This window comes from Eucyclogobius newberryi, unplaced genomic scaffold (assembly GCF_026437365.1).
Source record: "Eucyclogobius newberryi isolate DKJ021-1_F unplaced genomic scaffold, fEucNew1.0.hap1 SCAF_4, whole genome shotgun sequence".
In the NCBI taxonomy this organism is placed as follows: Eukaryota; Metazoa; Chordata; class Actinopteri; order Gobiiformes; family Gobiidae; genus Eucyclogobius; species Eucyclogobius newberryi.
In genome coordinates, this window is record NW_027316056.1 from 11,579,313 (window position 1) to 11,604,113 (window position 24,801).

Below are 24,801 nucleotides of genomic sequence, written 5' to 3' on the forward strand. Positions count from 1 at the left end.
GCCTTGGCCACAAAAGCTCTAGGAGGATTGGATGTATTTGTATACACCAATTCAATTCAGAAAAGTGAACCAAAATGTGTGAATGGTGTTCAACAGTTATCCTAAAACATTTTGTGCAATAGCAGTAGTACACTTTCTTGAAGGTCTGTGGGTCAAAGTCTTTTCCAGCAGTGCTTTCTGTTGTTGTGTCCTTGGGCATGACACCCATGCTGCGTCCAATAGATTTTTATGATGGAATTGCTGTTTAAGTGCCAGATAGCAGATTTGTTAACCTGGTTTTCAGTTGATACATGCACATGATGTCTCTTTACATATGAAACAAGTCATGAAGTTCAATGTCTTCTCTGACAAAAGTAACTATAAAAACGGATTATTCAACCCAAAGACGTAATTGTTTTAAGTTCTAAGCACTTTAAACAATCTGATCAATGTGTAAACCCTGTGGAGCTAATAATGATGATGAAGGTTCAACATTTGTGGATCAGAAGTTTGTTAAGGTACACTTTATTGTCCCCGCAGTGACATTATCCCCTGTCTTTGACCCATCTGTCAGTGCGGCTGGGACAACCAGTCAGGAGCAATGGGTGTCGCAGTGACTCATCCTGGGACTCATCCTGGGACTCATCCTGGGACTCACCCTGGGACTCACCCTGGGACTCACCCTGGGACTCACCCTGGGACTCACCCTGGGACTCACTCTGGGACTCACCCTGGGACTCACCCTGGGACTCACTCTGGGACTCACCCTGGGACTCACCCTGGGACTCACCCTGGGACTCACCCTGGGACTCACTCTGGGACTCACCCTGGGACTCACCCTGGGACTCACCCTGGGACCCACCTCCAGATCTTGAGGCTTGAGCAGCACCGTGGCTGGAGGACTTTACCTATGGAGCATATTTTTGAGTATGGTTTGCTCGAAGGAGACCCACCCAGACACAAGAAGGAACACGTAAACACACAGAAAAGGCCTCGTCTGACCCGGGAGTCAAACCCACAACCTCCTCGCTGTGAGGTCATGTGCTTCCATTATTCATTATATTACATACTCAAATATTTACAACGCGAGTGAACACAATAGCACAATAGTTCTTTATAAATGCTCCTGCCCGATGCAGACAGATTTACAGCACTATATTTTCTATGGTGCAGTTGACTATATGGGATTCTCCTTAGGTCATGTTTGCCTTTTCACCGATATCACTGCTCATATTGACATACAATATTTGGCCTTGCTCACCATGAAACTGAAGAATTAAGGCATTGGGTCAATGTTTGTTTTGTCCGTTCAAACTGCTGTGGTGTAGTAACCATTTTATACTTGAATGTCAATGGTTTACTCAGCGGAGAACCTTCATTAACTGTGTGAGTCAAGTCTAGATACAATCTGCTTCACTTGAGAATTGAAAATTATTTTAGCTAAAGAAGTTATTCAAAAATTGTGATTTGTGATGCTGGTTGTGACACTTCACCCATCTCCCATGACAACCATGCTTTGATTCATGTGTGACTGAGGAATTACTAATGATCCAATTCAAGTTTAATTGTCTAAAAAAGACATAAACAAATTAAAAATGGTGCTCTATGTTACATTTTGGTGGAGGCCATCTGCTTGTCTCCATGGAGATGTTGCTCTGCCTGGAATGTTCCACAGGCATTAAACTTACATGTGTTTGTAATGGCCAAATATATAAATAAGACAAAGTATTTTCCGGACTTCAGTGCACCGACCGGGGACTCTGTTGTTCTACTGGGGGACTTCAACGCCCACTTGGGCAATGACAGTGACACCTGGAGAGGGGTGATCGGGAAGAACGGCTTCCCCGATCTGAACCCGAGCGGTGTTCAGTTATTGGACTTCTGTGCTAGCCACGGATTGTCCATAACGAACACCATGTTCAAGCACAAGGGTGTCCATCAGTGCACATGGCACTAGGACACCCTAGGCCGGAGGTCAATGATCGACTTTGTTGTCGTGTCATCTGACCTCCGGCCGCGTGTCTTGAACACTCGGGTGAAGAGAGGGGCAGAGTTGTCAACCGATCACCACCTGGACAGAAGCCGGACAGACTTGGCAGACCCAAGCGCATTGTGAGGGTCTGTTGGGAACGTCTAGTGGAGCCCTCTGTCAGTAGGATATTCAACTCGCACCTCCGGGAGAGCTTCTCCCATGTCCCGGGGGAGGTTGGGGACATTGAGTCCGAGTGGACCATGTTCTCCGCCTCCATTGTTGATGCGGCTGCTCGAAGCTGTGGTCGCAAGGTCTCCGGTGCCTGTCGTGGCGGCAACCCCCGAACCCGGTGGTGGACACCGGAAGTAAGGGATGCCGTCAGACTAAAGAAGGAGGCCTATCAGGCCACTCTGGCTTGTGAGTCTCCGGAGGTCATCGACAGGTATCGGCAGGCCAAGCGAGCCGCGGCTCGTGCTGTCGCAGAGGCAAAAACCCGGGCCTGGGAGGAGTTCGGGGAGGCCATGGAGGAGGACTATCGGTCGGCACCAAAGAAATTCTGGCAAACCGTCCGGCGCCTCAAGAGGGGGAAGCAGTGTCTCACCAACACCGTTTACGGTGCGGGTGGAGGCCTGCTGACCTCGACTGGGGATGTCGTCGGACGGTGGAAGGAATACTTTGAGGATCTCCTTAATCCCTCAGTCACGTCTTCCGAAGAAGAAGTAGAGACTGGGGACTCAGAGGCTGGCTCATCCATCACTCAAGCTGAAGTCACTGAGGTCGTTCGCAAACTCCTCGGTGGCAGGGCTCCGGGGGTGGATGAGATCCGCCCTGAGTACCTAAAGTATCTGGATGTTGTAGGACTGTCTTGGTTGACACGTCTCTGCAACATCGCGGGGCGGTCGGGGACCGTGCCTCTGGACTCGCAGGCCGGGGTGGTGGTCCCTCTGTTCAAGATGGGGGACCGGAGGGTGTGTTCCAACTACAGAGGGATCACACTCCTCAGCCTCCCGAGTAAGATATTCCTTTATTGTCCCACATGGGGAAATAGTAAGGTCTATTCCAAGGTACTGGAGAGGAGAATCCGACCGATAGTCGAACCTCGGATTCAGGAGGAGCAGAGTGGTTTTCGTCCCGGTCGTGGAACACTGGACCAGCTCTATACCCTCCATCGGGTGCTCGAGGGTTCATGGGAGTTTGCCCAACCAGTCCACATGTGCTTTGTGGATCTGGAGAAGGCTTTCGACCGTGTCCCTCGGGGTGTCCTTTGGGGGGTGCTCTGGGAGTATGGGGTCCGGGGCCCTTTGCTCAGGGCTGTCCGGTCCCTGTATGACCGGAGCAGGAGCTGTGTTCGCATTGCCGGCAGTAAGTCAGACCTGTTCCCAGTGCATGTTGGACTCCGCCAGGGCTGCCCTTTGTCACCGGTTCTGTTCATAATTTTTATGGACAGAATTTCTAGGCGCAGTCAGGGGTCGGAGGGTGTCCGTTTGGGGACCACAGGATTCCATCTCTGCTGTTTGCAGACGATGTTGTCCTGATGGCTCCATCAAACCCGGACCTGCAACATGCACTGGGACGGTTTGCAGCCGAGTGTGAAGCGGCTGGGATGAGAATCAACACCTCCAAATCCGAGGCCATGGTTCTCGACCGGAAAAAGGTGGCTTGCCCTCTTCAGGTGGGTGGGGTGTCCTTGCCCCAAGTGGAGGAGTTAAAGTATCTCGGGGTCTTGTTCACGAGTGAGGGAAGGATGGAGCGTGAGATCGACAGGCGGATCGGTGCAGCGGCTGCAGTGATGCAGTCGCTGCATCGGACCGTTGTGGTGAAGAGGGAGCTGAGCCGAAAGGCAAAGCTCTCTATTTACCGGTCGGTCTACGTTCCTGCCCTCACCTATGGTCATGAGCTTTGGGTAGTGACCGAAAGAACAAGATTGCGGATACAAGCGGTCGAAATGAGTTTCCTCCGCCGTGTGGCTGGGCGCTCCCTTAGAGATAAGGTGAGGAGCTCGGCCACACAGGGGGAGCTCGGAGTAGAGCCGTTGCTCCTCCACGTCGAGAGGAGCCAGCTGAGGTGGCTCGGGCATCTGTTCCGGATGCCTCCTGGGCGCCTCCCTCGGGAGGTGTTTCAGGCATATCCCACCGGGAAGAGGCCCCGGGGAAGACCCAGGACACGCTGGAGAGACTCTCGGCTGGCCTGGGAACGCCTCGGGATCCCCCCGGAGGAGTTAGAGGAAGTGTCTGGGGAGAAAGAAGTCTGGGAGTCCCTGCTCAGACTGCTGCCCCCGCGACCCGGCCCCGGATAAAGGGGCAGAAAATGGATGGATGGATTTTCCGGACTTTACCTCGCACCTTTTTACTTAGTTTTGGCCGGGGTGCGACTTTTATTCCAGAGCGACTTATATATGATACTATTTGTTATTTTTACACTAGCCACCGCATTTCACATGTTGATTATTTCCACGCTGACAACTGTAAGAGGGCCATGTTTGGGGGGCCAATCCGCCATGTTTGATCACAATCCCAGAATCCTGAGCTTTATTCATCCAAAAATCTTAAGAGTTTGGCCTGTTTGATCAACATTTTAATCTTTCTAAAGTAAGTAAACATGTCTTAAATGTTGTATTCCATTTGCTTTCTCATTTGGGCCACTGCAAAACCCAGCGGTGCGATGGCCTACTCAAATGAAATAGATCGAATGCCTCAGTAGTTTGAACCGCAAATGAAGCCTGTTATGTTTTATTTATCCACATTATATCCTTGGAAGCACGCCTTGGAGCTGACATAATTTAAATTACCATACACATTTGAATTATTGACATTGCTCCTGAATTAAAATGTAGGATTTGGAAACATGGGCCCAGCCATATACAGATATTACAGTAGCTTGTGGTGTTATGGATATATAAGGAGAGAACATTCAGATTATTGGCAAGTGATCAGCTCCTAATGCACCAAACGTTTCTTGAGTGAAAAGGCTTTGTCAGCAAGCATCACATTAACCGCAATTAAATTATGAATGCATAATGGTTATAACCTAAGTATATTGCTGTATAATGCTTGGTATATATGTGCTTGTTTTACAGTTATAGCAATATTAGTTATTTAAAGATTGACATCCTTTTCCATGCTTTAAAATGTAGTTATAACCCAGAGCTATGTGATTATCTCCTTTGAGTGGACAAAACATTCAACAAGTGGGGAGAAAAAGCGAGAAAAAGTGCTGATATACAAAAATACATTTATTTGAAAGAATTTCAAAATGACAGATTATGTACTGTAGAAATATTGAAATCAAGATGGAACAGAACGTTACAGATGATGCATGCAAATCTTCAGAGAGTTAAAAAACAACGGTCTTTGCTTCAAGTATGAAGGCCGACCAGTTTGTTTCCTTACTGCTGAGCGGCTTTTTATAGTGTATAAGCATGTTTCCAATAAGACTCGTGGGTTTGGTCATGACAGAAAAACAAATGACACAAGTTTACTTTATGTAAAATCTACTGCAATCTGCCTGTTGTCATTGTGTCACTGGGCAAGGCAATTTACCCTTCTTACACTGTAGGTGCAAAATGGATGCTAACCGTACTTTGGTCAAATGTGACTGACATTTGAACACACTGAATGGTAAAGTGAACAGGTCTAGAAAGAGTTGGGGTCATTATAACCCATTGTAGACTAGTCTAGCTCAGGGCAACATAAATACCATCTTCTCAGACCTGTACCTTTAGATTGAAAGGGATTTGTAGATGACAGTCAAAACTGCCATACTCTATTTCAAAAACAGTGTCCAAATGATTACCCTTTTCTACCATGGACAGTTCCTGGACGAATGAGGGATTACTTTGACTCATTTTGTCCAAAGGCTTTGATTCAATGGACTTTATAAAGAGATTGTTAAAATGCTGCAATTATCTGGTGTTTATTGTAGAGAAATTTTCAGTTGTAGTCATCTGGACTCTGTTATCTGAGTAAGCCCTGCCCCCTGTCGGAAGCTCCTGACAATAGCCTGTACTGTTTATCTATTTGTTAGTACTGTCTCAAGTTCCCCCTGAAACCAACCTTCTTTGTTACCATGACAGCCTTGTAATGGGCCATAAAATCCCATTGTTTGTAGGCTGCAGCTCCCTCATCATTGATGAGAGCCTGTTTAGACTAAGACTGGCTTGGGCCCCATGGCTTTTCTCAAATTAGATCTGACTCTGATTGACTCTTGGATGAGAGTCGACCTTATTTTTCTGAAACTGTGTCCAGATGACTATAACTGAATATGTGTCTACAATGGACCGACGAAAGGGGGATTACACAGAGTTATCTGGTGTATAATGCTACAAATCCAAAGAAAGATTGGCACATTGATAGCACAGGTAATCTTATTGCTATCTTTGTGTAAATAGCCCAATTTAAACACATTTTCTCCTCTCGTCATCATTACAAGGGGGTTTGGCATGCAAACCAATGTTGAAAAGTACATAGCATCCAATGTATCCATCCATACAGTGGAAACATGCCTATAACAATTCAACTTGTCTTCCTTTTACAAACTGCATCTTTATCTTAAGGCCCAACAGCAGGACCATTACAGTCACCATACATTCGTTTGGTTTGACAGGACAAAAATAAAAACACATTGAACATAACAATGATAAGCGCAAGAGCAGTGCTTGAGTTCCTCCTAATCCTAATGTTTGATGAATAGGACTCAGAACAAAGCAGCAACCATCAAAGAGCCAACCAGGCTTAATCCAAGATGAGCAAACACACATGAAATAAATACAAGAAATCCTCCAACAGTGGTTCAAATTGTGAGGAACTGTCCACTGGATTTGTTTAGTCCTGGTTCTGTCCTGAGTCTTGATTTAGTCCTGGTTCTGTCCTGAATGAGTCCTGGTTTAGTCAAAATGTCCCCGGCTTTGTCCTTTTGTATGGTTATGTCATTTTAATCCTAATTCTACTGAACTTTATTTCTTCATTTTAACATCATTTTAAATTCTGCAAATTATGTGAACTAGTATTTGTATGGCAACCACTCTAGTCCTCTTGAACTTTTGGACCGCACAGTGCAAAAGCCCAAATCAAACCTGCAAATACATGAGTCATTTACAAAAATACAGTCTCAAATAATGAGGTGAGGTGAAGTGGTGTGTTTGGCTGTGAAGTCAAATCAAAACCGTTGGAAAATAAAAAGCTGTATTCATCTTCACCATCATATCTGTTCAGCACTGAAATACCTGTAAACATTTAAATGTATAGTGTGTAACTAAAGGTACACTGTGCCGCTTGTCTTAATGAAGATGTTTAAGTTTTGCCTGGAATCTTACACAATATGGCATTAAACTCATGTACCTCGCATTTATTTATAATACTAAGTCAATATTTTATATGATCTGAAATTCAAAACGTTATTTGTAGCGAATTTAGCATTTTTTTAAAGAGGATTTTGGACATAAATATTGTAAAAAAACAGAAAATATAAGGGTAATAATTGACAATATAACACTAGTAAACCCATTTATTGTCCTAAAACCAGAGTTAGGGGATAATCAGAGTGAGACAGGAGCGTCACTCAAAGAAAAGAAGATTGGCCATAATGTAAAATATTCTAGGCAAAGCAACCAGCATCATCTCCATGGAGACAAGCAAGTGGCAGACCCTTCAGCAGAAAAGTTACATAGTGCACCTTTAAAAATAGCATCTGGAATTAACTTCTGTATAACCGCAACTTTCTTTATCTTACAAATCCTGAAGTCCATGAGAACATTTGAAACAAACTTAACAAAGAGAAACGACTCAAAAGAAACACGATCATATTTCACCTTGCCATTAAACTAATTTGCACATTGTTTCAAGTCCATATTTTCAAAGGCGTTTCATTTACATTTTGATGGTTTCAGAAGACATCAATGTGTATTATTCTTTCTGATACTACTTTGGTTGGAGACATTGTTTGCTGCTTTCCAGATAAGGTTGTGTGTGGCAAATGTCATTAAGAGTATGAGAGCTTTAGTCCAAAAGCTTAAAGGAGAAAGAGCCTGTTTTATGCTGTTCTTTTACGGTGCATTATTTACTCGTACTGCAGTGGTTACTCTGGCCAGAGAGAGTTCTTATTGCAACGGGGCCATTTGCTTCAGCCTAACCACATTTCACGCTTTTTGTATTAGATCATCTAACATTTGGCTTTATGGCACAATAATGGGCCCTGAGAATCACTGTGAACTATGAAGGCCGTTTGAGAGCTTGTAAACATTTTGTTGCGCTCATGGCCACAAAGTATTTTTAAGACAGTGGGTCGAGATCCTAAAGTGGGGTGCAGAAGGAATATTTTCAGTGAGCCATGGACCTTGCAAATATTACTTATATACTATATAATAAAGGATTATCTTATCTTATCTTATTGTCACAGAGTCTATAACTACTGCCGCTACTATGACCTGTTCAATACTAAGGGACTAACATTAGATAATTCAATTTAATTTAATGCATTTTTAACCAATTGGGAAACATATATTCCTTGTTTCATGAGCCGTACAGAATTAGCATATAAACCAAATCTTATTATTCACCTGTAAAATGAATACAACATTAATATATTCATCACATTCAGCTAATCAAAGAGCCAAACTCCCCTGTTCCCTTCAGCGTTACTTAAAGATTGGTCAAACACATGAGCCATAGTCCTCGCTGAAGTCTTTAAATTATAATTGATTCGACTCCCCTGGTGTTTTGTGTCCAATGCACATTTCACACAAAGCCTTACGTGAAAGTGAAACAATCTCTTCTTTCTACTGGACATACATCACAAACGGACAATAGAAAAAAAAAAACAATATTAACATCATGATGAAATTGTTTTTTCAGATGAATGATTAAAAAAGAACTATTTACATTTGTATCTACAACAGCACATAAATTGTGTTCTCCATAAGAACATGCACAAGTCAAGGACCTTATCAAAACAGCAGATTTCTTTAAGTAATGTCAAACTCTGTAACACATCTTTTGCTGTAGACTACAAGCATTAGAAAGTAATATTATATACATTAAACAGAACAGATGAGTGTATAATACATTTCATATATTCCCTGTTTGACTGGAGACACTTAAGTCTATATATAGGCAGAAATGATTTTCAAAGCAAATTTCTTAATCAATAAATGTACTCTTTATATCATTTGACAAAAACATATCTCACTCTGCAAAGTAAAGTTGTTATGTAGCTTGTACATCCACAAACCCCAATACGTTTTGCCAGTAACTTTGCAATAATAATAATAATCATCTTGAGTATACATGGACGCCCCCTGCTGCATGGATGTTGTAGGACGAGACATCCATGCAAGTCTGTAGAAATGAGGTCCCTTTTAGAAAACTATTCACATCGGTGTGTTGAATTATAAAACAAAGTGAACCCTCCCGCCGTGGTCGTCCCGTCTCTGTACACGAGCCGTTCGAGCCTCCGCGTTCACACACTGGTGCAGTTTGGGATTTCCCTTGTGCTCTCGCAGGCGTTGCCCACACCTCCTGCACACAAACAGAAGAGCGAAAGGGGTTAGCCAATGAGAGGATACAACTTAGGTATCAATCTTGTTTTTAAGATAAGATAAGATAATCCTTAATTGTCCACACATGGGGACATTTCATTGTTGTAACGCAGGTAGATACAGAGGAAAAGGACAGATAACTTAAAGGAAGTTTGAAAAACACTCTCAGTAGAAGATCTCTAATAAAGAAAAACTCCCATAGACAAAACCTCCCATTTCCCAACAAGGGATGGAGGGGAAAAATAATAAAGATAAAAACAAATAAATAAATAAATACCATTGCATGTGATCACGACAGTAATTGCACATGAATATGTGTTTATTTTACTTTTTTATTTTTATTACTATATTTCCTATTTTTTTACATTTATTTTTGTATTCCTATTATGGTATTATACTTTTCTTACACATTGAAATTACACATTGAGGACTTTTTGGTGCCAAATCTGAGTCTCATTTCCTCGTGGCGTGGACAATCGATTAGTCCTCGCACATATCAATCATCCCTTGTGCCCAACTGCACACCTACAGCCTCGTTCCCAGGATAGCAGGCTGCGCGTGCGTGGTTGATATGCTGGTGTGTGTTTAGCGAGATCCTTCAGTGTACAGTACAAAATGATGACAGAGAAAGACTGTGATCGAGCGGAGACGAGAGATGCGATGCAATCCGTCGTGCTAATAAACAAACACACGTGTAACAGCGGGGCTGTTCTGTGCTTCCCCACGGGGGTGGGTGTGCACTTTTCAAAAAGGGACCAACAATTGCTTGAATTCTCAAATCGGCAAAAAATCCTCTATTATTCCTTTAATAAAGCATGAACAAAGACTTCATTTATTTGTTTCTTAAAGCGAGACACTATAGAGGCACTAGAGAGCCTATTATTTTTTTTTTCAGTTTGTTCAAATAAGCTTTTTGTGGAAACTAAATTGTCCAATTTACTCCTACATTTTTACAAAATATTTCATTTAATCCACTCTCATCCATTGATTTCTCTGGGACATTGTAACTTCTCCTGTAGGGAGATTTGGACAGAACCTGCAGAGGGATTTGTTGTTTCAATTCTAAGCTGGATTTATTCATATTTCAAGCCAATTATTCATGTTTTATTGCCAAATTTTAGGCAGATTTTCTGTCAGATTGAATTCACTCAAAACTGAATAAGATCTCCAAAAATCCCTCAGTATTTTTTGTGTGTGTCAAACATGTCAACAAAATGAACCAAGCAATTCAACAAGGGAATTGCCAACAAGGGAATCTTTATATACATATTCAAGGACCTAAACCCGATTTTGAACCATAAAAGAGAATATCTGTTCTGAAACATGTTCCCTTTTCTCACTCTGATGTTTTATTTCTTTATTTATACTTCTCTCAATAGGAGAAGCTCTCTTTTTCATGGGACCCTGTGTTCACAAAACACACACAAAACAAGTACAGAATGTCAGATTAAAAATGCCAATAAACCATCAATAAAACATTCAATAAGTGAAATAAAATATCCCATACAATATGGAATAAGAGCACTATCTTGACTTCATAAAATGTTACAAGATTATCCCATTTAAAAAACGTCTGTGCTTTGTTCCATAGCTAAAAGTTGTGTTAAATAATCAGACAAAACACCAGTAGGAGCCTTGTAAAAAACAAAAGGTGTTGTTCTCTTCTTGCATCCAATGATTTCCATCCTTCTTTAGAATATAATTGACAGTGGTGCAGTAGCGTGCAGTGACTTTTATAAATGGGCAAGCAGACTTGGGGTGTTCAATACTTAGTGGATAACACAAAAGTGAAAAAAACAACAATAATCTAATATGCAATGTGGGGCTTTAAACCCCAGCCTCCCACATGAAGGTCACACGCTTATCCCACTGAGCTAAACTCCCTTACCTCACCCATGTGCTGAACGATTAAATAAGATCACTTCACTGACCAATTCGTTACACAAATTAGCACTCTATGTTGTTTTAAATGACTGCCTTTATTTCTAACTAACATCTAATCATTATGAAAGTAAAAAGAGCCTTGGCTGCAAACAAAGACTTGTCTCTAGAAGATCGGTTTTATGTCAGCTTGTTGCTGCTGTTGCTTTGCTTCTTCTCTGCACATGCTCAGTTAGGGCAGAACCTGCAAACATCCTTGATTCCCACACAGGTTTATTCAGCGTGGTTTGAGCAGAGATCTATTAGTTTAAGGCTGTGTGGTCCTCAGAGCATGTGCAGACCTATAAAAGAAGCTGCTCTAAAAGCTCGTGTTAGAGAGCGGAGCATGAACGGGCCTCTGAACACGGTCACAGACTGAGCAGCTGTGGTAAAAGCAGAATCATGCTTCCCGTGCAGTACTGCCCAGCGGCCTGTAGGGGCCACTAAAGACACTGTGACTTCAGCCAAGCTTCAGCAGCAGAGGTGAGGGGAAAATGGGCTTATTTGGATATATTTTAAAACAATTAATATATAGTTGTGACACTAATTTGTGACAGTATTTTTTTATTTTGTTGGTCAATTACAGCTTGCCTTGATTGCCCTGATAGCCCTGACCGTGCGCCATCGCAGTGGTGAGTTCTGCTTCCTTCTCCTGTAATGAACCTTAGAGCTGAATGATAAACCGAGTTCAGAGGTTTTAACACTGTTGCTGTAGAATGTATGTACACAAAATCACCATAATCTAAAACTAAGAGAAATGAAGCCTGGATTAAATGTTTTCCACAATTAAGAGGAATGCATGTTGTCAGTGTTTGTTGAAGGGAAGTTTATCATCAATCCAGCGTTATAAATATTTGTCATAGGGTACTTGCCAAAGCGTTCCATCGCATGTACAATAGATTTTTCCTCAAGTTTCTGTAAAACTTTCAGCAAAAACAACTTATTAAACTTTTGTCAAATTGAAGTTTGGTGTTTCGGCCTTATTTATGTAACAGGAATGCATGTTTTAAGTGAATGAGCAGAGCCAATTCTCAAATGAATGTCTAAAGGCTTCAGCCCCTTTTTGTTCAGAATGAAATAACAGTGTTTTCTTTGCAGCTGCTGATAAGGACCACACTTTTGGTTTAATTGTGGTTTACCTAAAGCAATTAATTATTTTTGTTTAATTAGTTACTGTGCATTTTGTTTTTGTACCAATAGTAACCCCATGATAACATGTAGTCAAAGTGATGATAACACCACATTAAAACCACAATACAATATAGATGACAAGAAATCAATAAAAACATGAAAACAAATTGAAATGTATTTAAAATAGTGAAACATATCTCATAGGCACAGCTAAACAAAATAGACTTGAGCCAAGACTTAAACACAGACGGGGTGCGGGCCTGTCTCACAAACTCAGGAAGACTATTCTAGACTTTTGCCCCATAAAAATGGACTGTAGATCCCACGTGTCTGGTCCTGACTCTGGCACCAGCAGGAGGCCGGTCCATGTTTAGGCAAGGCAAGGCAAGTTTATTTGTAGAGCACATTTCATACACAAGGCAATTCAAAGTGCTTCACACAGCAGGAAAAATGCATTCAAATCACAAAGAAATTACAGAAACAGAAATACAATACAATTAACTAAATTAAAAATTATCAATCCAACTGATTTTCTAAACTAATAAAATCACAAACAAAAGAGAAGAGTGCAAAGAAAAAATCCTTTCAGTCATATGCGCAGCTAAAGAAAACAGTTTTTAGCTTAGATTTGAACATTGTCAGAGTAGAAGCCTGTCTCACATCTTCAGGAAGACTGTTCCAGATTTTAGCTGCATAAAACTGAAACGCAGATTCTCCATGTTTTGTCCTGACTCTGGGCACCAGCAGGAGGCCGGTCCCTGAGGTCCTCAGAGTCCGAGATGGTTCATATGGCACTAACATATCCAAGATGTACTTTGGTGCTAGGCCATGGAGAGACTTGTACACAAGCAGAGCTGCTTTAAAGTCTCTTCTCTGAGCCACAGGAGCCAGTGCAGAGACCTGAGAACAGGACTAATGTGTTGGTACTTCCTGGTTCTGGTCAGGACCCGAGCAGCAGCGTTCTGGATGTACTGCAGCTGTTTTACAGCTCGTTTGGAGAGACCAGTGAGCAGGCCGTTACAGTAGTCTAATCTACTGGAGACAAACGCGTGGATAAGTCTCTCTAAATCTGGTTTTGACACTATATTTTTGATTTTGGCAATGTTTTTTAGATGGTAAAAAGCTGCTGATGTTATTGATTTGACGTGGCAATTAAAGTTCAAGTCTGAGTCCATTATTACCCCCAGATTTCTAATTTGGTTTGTAGGTTTTAGAGCGAGACTCTGGAGGTGACCGCTAACACTTTCTCTTTGTTTCTGTGGGCCAAAAACGATTATTTCAGTCTTGTCTGAGTTCAGCTGGAGAAAGTTGTTTTGCATCCACAAACTGATCTGTTGGATGCAGTGACAGAGTGAATCTACTGGTCCATAGTCACCTGCCGACAGTGAAACATAGATCTGAGTGTCGTCTGCATAATTGTGATAGGACACATTTTCACTGCGTATCAACTGACCCAACGGCAGCATGTAGAGGTTGAACAGAAGGGGACCCAGGACTGACCCATGGGGCACTCCACAGGTCAGGGTCATGTGGTCTGAGACACAGCTACCAATTTCAACAAAGTACTTCCTGTCTTCCAGATAGGACCTTAACCAGTTTAGGGCAGTGCCAGTGATGCCCACCCAGTCCTCTAGTCTCTGTAAGAGGATCCCATGATCGACAGTGTCAAAAGCAGCACTCAGATCTAACAGAATTAAGACTGAGGCTTTGCCCGTGTCAGTGTTCAGGCGGATGTCATTTGTCACCTTGACAAGAGCAGTCTCAGTGCTGTGATGAGGTCTAAAACCTGACTGAAAAACATCAAATGAGTTGTTTATTAAGAGGAAATCTGTGAGCTGTTGGTAAACAACCTTTTCAAGGACTTTGCCCCAAAATGGCAGATTAGAGATGGGCCGGTAATGACTCAGTACTGCGGCATCAAGACTGCTCTTCTTTTTATCTTTTCACAGGGAATATGAATCACATTTCTCAGATTGGGCCTGACTCGCATTTTGTTTTTCCATCTGTGTGATGATGTGACTACAGAAATAGCACTAGGGGGGGCTCTTTTTACATAGGGCCCCGGGTTTGTTTGATTTTTAATGTGACAATAAGTCCCGGCAACGCTGAGACCCAGTGCATCCTAGCTATGGGAGATACCAGGCTGGATACCAGTTTAGTCCTGACTCTGGCACCAGCAGGAGGCCGGTCCATGTTTAGTCCTGACTCTGGCACCAGCAGGAGGCCGGTCCATGTTTAGTCCTGACTCTGGCACCAGCAGGAGGCCGGTCCATGTTTAGTCCTGACTCTGGCACCAGCAGGAGGCCGGTCCATGTTTAGTCCTGACTCTGGCACCAGCAGGAGGCCGGTCCATGTTTAGTCCTGACTCTGGGCACCAGCAGGAGGCCGGTCCATGTTTAGTCCTGACTCTGGCACCAGCAGGAGGCCGGTCCATGTTTAGTCCTGACTCTGGCACCAGCAGGAGGCCGGTCCATGTTTAGTCCTGACTCTGGCACCAGCAGGAGGCCGGTCCATGTTTAGTCCTGACTCTGGCACCAGCAGGAGGCCGGTCCATGTTTAGTCCTGACTCTGGCACCAGCAGGAGGTCGGTCCATGTTTAGTCCTGACTCTGGCACCAGCAGGAGGCCGGTCCATGTTTAGTCCTGACTCTGGCACCAGCAGGAGGCCGGTCTCTTCTCTGAGCCACAGGGGCCAGTGCAGAGACCTGAGAACAGGACTAATGTGATCATACTTCCTGGTTCTAGTCAGGACTCGAGCAGCAGCGTTCTGGATGTACTGCAGCTGTTTTACAACTCGTTTGGAGAGGCCAGTGAGCAGGCCGTTACAGTCTAATCTACTGGAGTCAAACGCATGGATAAGTCTCTCCAAGTCTGGTTTGGACTCTATATTTTTTCATTTTGGTAGCACTTATTCCTGCCTTAGTAAAGCAAGAACAAATACTTAATTCATTGTGAACAAACTGTTAAAAATGATTCAGGTCTAGATACAAATTAATTAATACTCTAAACTTAACTCTTAACCTTAACCTAACCTTAATTAGGTAGTTACTAATCAGGAATCATGCTTAATTAAGTATTTGTTCAATACGAATTACGTCTTTGTTCATGCTTTGTAAAGGCAAATTAAGGTGTAGGTATTATAAATTGTTCTTTCAGATGGAAAAAAGCTACTGATGCTACTGAATTGATGTAGCTGTTGAAATTCCAGTCTGAGTCCATTATTATCCCTGAATTTCTTACTTGATTTAACATTTTTAGAGAGAGAGACTGGAGGTGACCGCTAACACTTTCTATTTGTTTCTGTGTGCTAAAGACATCAATTTCAGTCTTGTCTGAGTTCAGCTGGAGAAAGTTGTTTTGCATCCACAAACTGATCTGTTGGATGCAGTGACAGAGTGAATCCACTGGTCCATATTCACCTGCCGACAGTGAAACATAGATCTGATCTTTCGTATTAACTGACCTAACGGCAGCATGTAGAGATTGAACAGAAGGGGTCCCTGGATTGACCCTTGGTCAATCCAGGGACCCCTGGATAGCGATACCGACTAGATATAGTCGGCCTCACCTCCACGCACAGTTTGGGCTCTGGAACCCATCTCCTCGAGAGGGGCTGGACGCTCAACTTCTCTGGTGTTGCCCGCGGGGAGAGGCGACGGGCTGGTGTGGGCTTGCTGATAGCCCCTCAGCTCAGCCGCCACGTGTTGGAGTTTACCCCGGTGAACGAGAGGGTCGCGTCCCTCCGCCTTCGGGTGGGGGACAGGTCTCTCACTGTTGTGGCGGCCTACGGGCCGAACAGCAGTGCAGAGTACCCGGCCTTCTTGGAGTCCTTGGGAGGGGTACTGGACAGTGCACCGACCGGGGACTCCGTTGTTCTACTGGGGGACTTCAACGCCCACGTGGGCAATGACAGTGACACCTGGAGAGGGGTGATCGGGAAGAACGGCTTCCCCGATCTGAACCCGAGCGGTGTTCAGTTATTGGACTTCTGTGCTAGCCACGGATTGTCCATAACGAACACCATGTTCAAGCACAAGGGTGTTCATCAGTGCACATGGCACCAGGACACCCTAGGCCGGAGGTCAATGATCGACTTTGTTGTCGTGTCATCAGACCTCCGGCCGCGTGTCTTGGACACTCGGGTGAAGAGAGGGGCAGAGTTGTCAACCGATCACCACCTGGTGGTGAGTTGGATCCGCTGGCGGAGGAGGAAGCCGGACAGACTTGGCAGACCCAAGCGCATTGTGAGGGTCTGTTGGGAACGTCTAGTGGAGCCCTCTGTCAGTAGGGTATTCAACTCGCACCTCCGGGAGAGCTTCTCCCATGTCCCGGGGGAGGCTGGGGACATTGAGTCCGAGTGGACCATGTTCTCCGCCTCCATTGTTGATGCGGCTGCGCGGAGCTGTGGTCGCAAGGTCTCCGGTGCCTGTCGTGGCGGCAACCCCCGAACCCGGTGGTGGACACCGGAAGTAAGGGATGCCGTCAGACTGAAGAAGGAGGCCTATCAGGCCACTCTGGCTTGTAGGTCTCCGGAGGTCATCGAGGGGTATCGGCAGGCCAAGCGAGCCGCGGCTCGTGCTGTCGCAGAGGCAAAAACCCGGGCCTGGGGGGAGTTCGGGGAGGCCATGGAGGAGGACTATCGGTCGGCACCAAAGAAATTCTGGCAAACCGTCCGGCGCCTCAGGAGGGGGAAGCAGTGTCTCACCAACACCGTTTACGGTGCGGGTGGAGGCCTGCTGACCTCGACTGGGGATGTCGTCGGACGGTGGAAGGAATACTTTGAGGATCTCCTTAATCCCTCAGTCACGTCTTCCGAAGAGGAAGTAGAGACCGGGGACTCGGAGGCTGGCTCATCCATCACCCAAGCTGAAGTCACTGAGGTTGTTCGCAAACTCCTCGGTGGCAGGGCTCCGGGGGTGGATGAGATCCGCCCTGAGTACCTAAAGTATCTGGATGTTGTAGGACTGTCTTGGTTGACACGTCTCTGCAACATCGCGTGGCGTTCGGGGACCGTGCCTCTGGACTGGCAGACCGGGGTGGTGGTCCCTCTGTTCAAGAAGGGGGACCGGAGGGTGTGTTCCAACTACAGAGGGATCACACTCCTCAGCCTCCCAGGTAAGGTCTATTCCAAGGTACTGGAGAGGAGAATCCGACCGATAGTCGAACCTCGGATTCAGGAGGAGCAGAGTGGTTTTCGTCCCGGTCGTGGAACACTGGACCAGCTCTATACCCTCCATCGGGTGCTCGAGGGTTCATGGGAGTTTGCCCAACCAGTCTACATGTGCTTTGTGGATCTGGAGAAGGCTTTCGACCGTGTCCCTCGGGGTGTCCTTTGGGGGGTGCTTCGGGAGTACGGGGTCCGGGGCCCTTTGCTCAGGGCTGTCCGGTCCCTGTATGACCGGAGCAGGAGCTGTGTTCGCATTGCCGGCAGTAAGTCAGACCTGTTCCCAGTGCATGTTGGACTCTGCCAGGGCTGCCCTTTGTCACCGGTTCTGTTCATAATTTTTATGGACAGAATTTCTAGGCGCAGTCAGGGGTCGGAGGGTGTCTGGTTTGGGGACCACAGGGTCTCATCTCTGCTGTTTGCAGACGATGTTGTCCTGATGGCTCCATCAAACCCGGACCTGCAGCATGCACTGGGACGGTTTGCAGCCGAGTGTGAAGCGGCTGGGATGAAAATCAGCACCTCCAAATCCGAGGCCATGGTTCTCGACCGGAAAAAGGTGGCTTGCCCTCTCGAGGTGGGTGGGGTGTCCTTGCCCCAAGTGGAGGAGTTTAAGTATCTCGGGGTCTTGTTCACGAGTGAGGGAAGGATGGAGCGTGAGATCGACAGGCGGATCGGTGCAGCGGCTGCAGTGATGCAGTCGCTGCATCGGACCGTTGTGGTGAAGAGGGAGCTGAGCCGAAAGGCAAAGCTCTCGATTTACCGGTCGGTCTACGTTCCTACCCTCACCTATGGTCATGAGCTTTGGGTAGTGACCGAAAGAACAAGATCGCGGATACAAGCGGTCGAAATGAGTTTCCTCCGCCGTGTGGCCAGGCGCTCCCTTAGAGATAAGGTGAGGAGCTCGGCCACACGGAGGGAGCTCGGAGTAGAGCCGCTGCTCCTCCACGTCGAGAGGAGCCAGCTGAGGTGGCTCGGGCATCTGTTCCGGATGCCTCCTGGGTGCCTCCCTCGGGAGGTGTTTCAGGCATGTCCCACCGGGAAGAGGCCCCGGGGAAGACCCAGGACACGCTGGAGAGACTATGTCTCTCGGCTGGCCTGGGAACGCCTCGGGATCCCCCCGGAGGAGTTAGAGGAAGTGTCTGGGGAGAAGGAAGTCTGGGAGTCCCTGCTCAGACTGCTGCCCCCGCGACCCGGCCCCGGATAAAGCGGCAGAAGATGGATGGATGATTGATTAAAACAGATTTGTTACATAAAGACCTGTCATTTAGCACAGCAATTTTCCATGTGGTTTCAGTGGAGCTGAACAGTGTCTTGGTACATACAATTAAATTGGTCTGATTTGTCAGAATAGGTCAAACATTTGTGCAATGGGGGAGCGGATCTAATATTAATTTGATGCAGGTTTTGAAACACAGTTTCACAGATGGAATGTCTATATCTGTGATCTCTCATAGTTATAACTGGCTTAATAGGGAAAACCATGTCCAGTCTTCAAGTGAGTCATTTCGGGGCACAATGCGCAACTGCCAGAGAGCGCTAGAGCTCCTAGCAGTAGACTGACCCTGATTGGCCTGTTTCGGGGCGTTTTAGATTGTTTATAGGGTCGGCTTAGTGAACCTGGACCTGGAGATGGCAGCTGAGCGGAGCTCTTAGTGGCAGGATTCAAATGAGTCATGCCATGCCATTTATATCATAAAGATATATACAAGCAATGTATTGAAAATAGTTATATGTGAGTAATGCAACTCCCTTGCTGTTGAGATGCACACCATCATTTTTGTAGAGGCTTGAGTCAGACCAGAAATAATCAAAGTTAGAAATAAAGCCATGTTGCCATTGACAGAGGTTGAAAAGTTGACTAAAGCGCTCAGAGTGATTTAGGAGAGTTGGGACACCAGCTCACTCCCTCCATCACCTTTATGCTTATAATCTTACCGAAATAATAAGTTGACTAATATAACATTTTACCAAATAAGACACCATCGTACACCATACTTTAACTAAAGGCTTTCGCATTTTCTGTTTCACTGCTGTAATATCCCGTTGGGTCTTTAGATCGATTAATCAATGTACTTTCTAGGGAGACCTGTTCCACACCTGTTCAGGGACAACGGACAAACAGCCTTTTATACATTTACAGCAATGTTCATGTAGAAATATACACGTAAATAAATCGACAGATTAATGGACTAAACCAGGGTTTCTCAATCTGTGGTACAACGGCTGCCTCTGACGGTACGCAGGGCCCTTTGCAGTCGAAGTATTTAATTCAAAGACAAATCTATTCATGATTTGTTCTACTTTGGGTAAATCGTTATTTATTTTAGACCACGTTTAGCCTTCAATTAGGATTGATAAAGTTCGAGTTAGGCTCTGGTGGTACTTGGAAACCCATAAATCTTAGGTGGTACTGTTTTTTAGAGTCACTAGACTAAACAACCTAAGGACTACAGCCCTACAGACTACAAAGTGAACCTCCTGTCACTCCATGCAATTTGACAAACATGTAAAAATAACTTAAACTACAAATGGTGTGAATCAGGCTTATAGTTTTCGTGACTTTTCTGTGCTCTTGGGCCTCCCTGGGTCAAAAATCATCAAATATACTGAAATAGACAGCTCTCGCCTCACTCACGTCTTTGGTAAAGTGCTATATAAGTCTGATGCATCTACCTGCGTTGCACCAATGAAATTTCCCCATGTGGGACAATAAAGGAATATCTTTATCTTATCATTTCTTAAATGACTGAGGAATATATAGTGATTTGGTGCTTATTTGAAACTACAGGCAGCTGTCAAACTTCACCCTTGACCTTGTCCTGTATTGAGACCACCGTCCAGAGATTAAAGCCCTTCCTTCTTTGGCTCGGCGGATGCTGAGGCGGCACACTCTTAGTTTCATTCATTATTCATTGTTCTCGGTCTTTAGAACAATCTATTCTTCTACTGTTTAAAGCCTTCAGGGCTCTTGCTCCAACTCCCTCCGCTCCCATTAATTAAGAATGCTTAACAGATAATAAGTTGCCGATTTCCTTTGGTAAACAATAATTCTAATTTCAATGGCTTGAAAGGAAGCCAGAGGGGGATACAAATACCCAGTTTGTGTTCATTTAGGAAAATTGCAATGCTTATAAATTAGTTCAATATTATATAGTATCTAGGGAGTGGTGATATTGTGTATTTATATATAATAACTTTCTATTCATTTATGTTATCATGCTAGATTTTGGATACATAATTGTCACTCATGACAAATACATAAAATAAAGCATATGCAAGCAGTGCATAATCTCAACTTTATATACAGTTTAATAAAGAGATAATTAACACTAAATATGTGACCCGCCACCTGTAAAACCCCCGACCATACAGAGAAAAAGACAAGATAAGATAAGTTTTTTTTTTTTTCAAATGTGTGATTTTCATTTTTTTGCAGAATGTGCAAGTTGAAGTTATGGAGGAGCCCCTGTGTGCTTCAGATAGCACTATTGGTTGTCTTAAAAGTATACATTAAGCTGTTAAAAATGGGTAGTTTTCAGGTCTTTTTCCAGCTCTCCGCTCGGGGGCGTTACCTATTTCCAGCCGTGCAATGTTGTTATTTTTCGACCGGAGCCGGACGGAGCTAAGCTAAACTAAGCTAAAACCCTGCACTGTTCAGCGCTGTGAGATCTGCAGCATTGGACTCCTGCATTGCATTGAATGGAACTGACGTACTTTTATTCTAAAGGATTGCTTTAACACTGTGTTTCATGGTGGTTTGGTGTTAGTTTTCGTGATTTTATTGTCACTTTTGGCTTGTTGTTGTTCCACCTGAGCCTGTCGGAGCTAAGCTAAGTCAAGTCTAAACACTGCAGCACTGTTGAGCACTGTTTAGTGCTGTGTGATCTGCTGCACTGGACCCTTGCATTATTGGACTCGCAGAGATCAATTTGCAGCGGAACTGAGGTACTCTTACTCTAAAGGATTGCTTTAACGCTGACTTTTGGGGGTCGAGTTAGACTACCGGAACCGGGCGGAACTAAGCTAAGCTAAGCTAAAACGCTGCTTCAGGCTGAAACTGTTGAGCGCAGACTAATAGGAAATCATTGATAAATAAGGCCTCTAATATTAAACGGACAATGCATGGACGGCAAAGGAGTGGGTTTTAAGTTGTGCAAAACAAACAATGAAATAGATGAGAATGCAAGCCTCGACGGACATACTGACCGACACTAATTTTTCGCCGTAATATATTTTTAATTGGCAAAAACAGCGCGGTGAACATACCAAAAGTGATTCCTATGCACAAACTCGGGTGCGCTATACTACAGTCGACAATTATTGTTGTAGTTGTACAGCGGCGGAAGGCAGCGTAGCGCATGTGCGCGCTGAGGACCACCACGCTGCCACTGTCAAACACGAAAAAAAAACAGCGGCTGCAAGGACACTCAAGACGTTCACTGTGAAGAAATGGATTTATGATGATCTGACTAAGTTTTGTGCCCGTGACTGGCTCGAGTAGCGGAACGTTCTTGCGATCCAGTCACAGGATTTGTGTGAGGCTGTGGTTGCTTACTTCTATAGCACAGGGTTGGGTAAACGTTTATAGAGTTGGGGTGTGTTGTTGTTGTTGTTGTTTTATGGCGGTTGGCATCCAATTGTTGCATTACCGCCAGACTTTATTCCTCAGACTTTTCGCAGTCCTCAGACTCTGTCGTAGTCCGTAAAAGTACTCCTTCCATTGCTTTGGTGTTACAAAACCCATGAGGTCATGATATGTCTTTGTGACTAGAATAGTTGTTGTTGTTTCAGAGACCAACCGGCTTTATTCCAGGGAGACTCTTCTTCATCTTCCTCTCCTTCTTTGACGTTCGGCGCTTCCACCGTACAGCTTTATTCTTTAGGCTTCATTCTTTAGGCTTTAATATTTCGACTGATGTCGCTGCTTGGTAGCCGTGCGTCTACGAGACTGGGCGAGGACAGGAGACCACCCCCACCCCCATCTCGTCACACTGATCACTCTGACTCCCCACAAGCAGACCAAGAAGGAGAGGAAGATGAAGAAGAGTCTCCCTGGAATAAAGCCGGTCACAAAGACATATCATGACCTCATGGGCTTTGTAACACCAAAGCAATGGAAGGAGTACTTTTACGGACTACGACAGAGTCTGAGGACTACGACAAAGTCTGAGGAATAAAGTCTGGCGGTAATGCAACAATTGGATGCCAACCGCCATAAAACAACAACAACAACAACAACTGGGCGAGGACAGGAGACCACCCCCACCCCCATCTCGTCACACTGATCACTCTGACTCCCCACAAGCAGACCCCCATCACTCCGACTCCCATTTAGCGCCTTTAGCCTGTTTTCTATATCTGCCCAATCAAGCTCCTTTGTTCCAAGGAATCTCCCTGCAGCTTTAGCAATGATCCTGATCCTTTCAGTTCTGCTTTGAGTCTGAGCAGCACAGTTTACAACATCCACCATAAAGAGTACAAAATCCTCTCTATCCACAACCAGGGTATTCTCATTAATTCTGGAACCTGCACACTTGGGACCTCCACTCTTGCTGGCGGTAATGCGACACTCGGCTGTCGACTGCCATAAAACAATAACAACAGCAACAACAGTCTAAGGAATAAAGTCTGGCGGTAATGCAACACTCGGATGCCAACCGCCATAAAACAACAACAACAACAACTATTCTACGACAAGAATAGTTGTCTTATCTTATCTTATCTTATCTTATCTTAAAGGATAAGATAAGATAAGATAAGATCTGGAGAGACGGGAGATGGCGGAGGAGAGTGGATCGTGGTCGAAGACGTTCTGGAAGGCGTGGAGGAGCAGCCTTTTCTGGCTGCACGTGCCCGGAAACGTAAAAAGTCCCTTAGCTCGTCCGAGGGTTCTGGGAATGAGCAGCAGGATGAGGCTGAAGCTATTGATATCCGGAGTGAGAGCAGAGACTGTAAGGTGATCATAAAGCTTGCACAGGATAGTGCATCCTTTAAGGAGTGGAATTCAGTGGCATTGTCAAAGAGCCTAACTGTAGCTGTGGGAGTGATCAAGAGTGCGAGTGTCCTTAGAGATGGCTCGCTGCTGGTCGTGTGCAAGGACGCGGCTCAGCAACGGAAGGCAATTGGAACTAAACGTCTGGGTGGAAAGGACATTCTTGTGTCTGATGCTGAAAGAAACACGGTCAGAGGAGTTATCGTAGGTGTCCCTACGGCGACGTCTGTGGATGAAGTTAAGGAGAATTTGACTGGAGCTACGGTGGTGGACGCTAGGCGGTTGAAGGTGACCCGGTCTGGGGTAAGATGTGACAGCTTGTCGGTAATGGTAACACTTGAAGGGAGGTGCCTGCCTAGTAAGGTGTTCATTGGGTTCATGTGCCATGACGTTAGGCCATATGTTCCACCGCCCCTGCGTTGCTTTAAGGGCCAGCGCTTTGGGCATATTGCAGCGGTCTGCAGAGGGAAGCAAAGATGTGGTAAATATGCAGGAGATCACGAGTATGGGAAGTGTGACGAAGGAGCAAACCTGAAGTGCTGTAACTGGGGGGAAGAACATAGCTCGGCCTACGGGGGATGCAGGTTTAGCAAAAGAGCTGCTGAGGTGCAGAAAATTAAGGTATCTCAAGGTATATCCTATGCGGATGCAGTCAAGAAAGTTTCAAGTAATGAGGTTAAAGTAAATACAGAGAGAGGAGCCAGCACTGCTCCCAGCCAGAGCGAAGTGAGGGAAGCCAGCGTTGCTCCCAAGAAGTGTGAAGGCTACAAGTGTCGAGGTTCCAGAATTAATGAGAATACCTTGGTTGTGGATAGAGAGGATTTTGTGCTCTTTGTGGTGGATGTAATAAACTGTACACGCTGTACAGTCTTGTCCATGTCATTTACTTTCTGAAGCTGGAAAGTCAACTGCATGATTGTACAGAAATAGAAAGTTTAAAATCATACTTCAAAACACTTGATTTTGTGCCATACTACGTGGTATCAGATTACATCACAACATTCTATGGGACTTTAATATTTAATACAGATATGCCGTTCTTCAATTATTATTGTAAAATATTTGTAGATATTTCATGACAAAGTAACCTGTAATCATTATGGCAATCTG

At 44.8% G+C, this 24,801-nt stretch overlaps 1 protein-coding gene across 1 annotated transcript in view; it reads right to left on the reverse strand.

Moving 5' to 3' along the window:
* Positions 1-8,665: 8,665 nt before the first annotated feature.
* Positions 8,666-24,801, reverse strand: part of sorcs3a (sortilin related VPS10 domain containing receptor 3a) — a 309,709-nt gene continuing 293,573 nt past the window's right edge. The window contains exon 27 of the mRNA XM_072463241.1: positions 8,666-9,462. Within this exon, the coding sequence (XP_072319342.1) occupies positions 9,404-9,462 (59 nt within the window). The 3' untranslated portion in view covers positions 8,666-9,403. The remainder of the gene's footprint in view (positions 9,463-24,801) is intronic.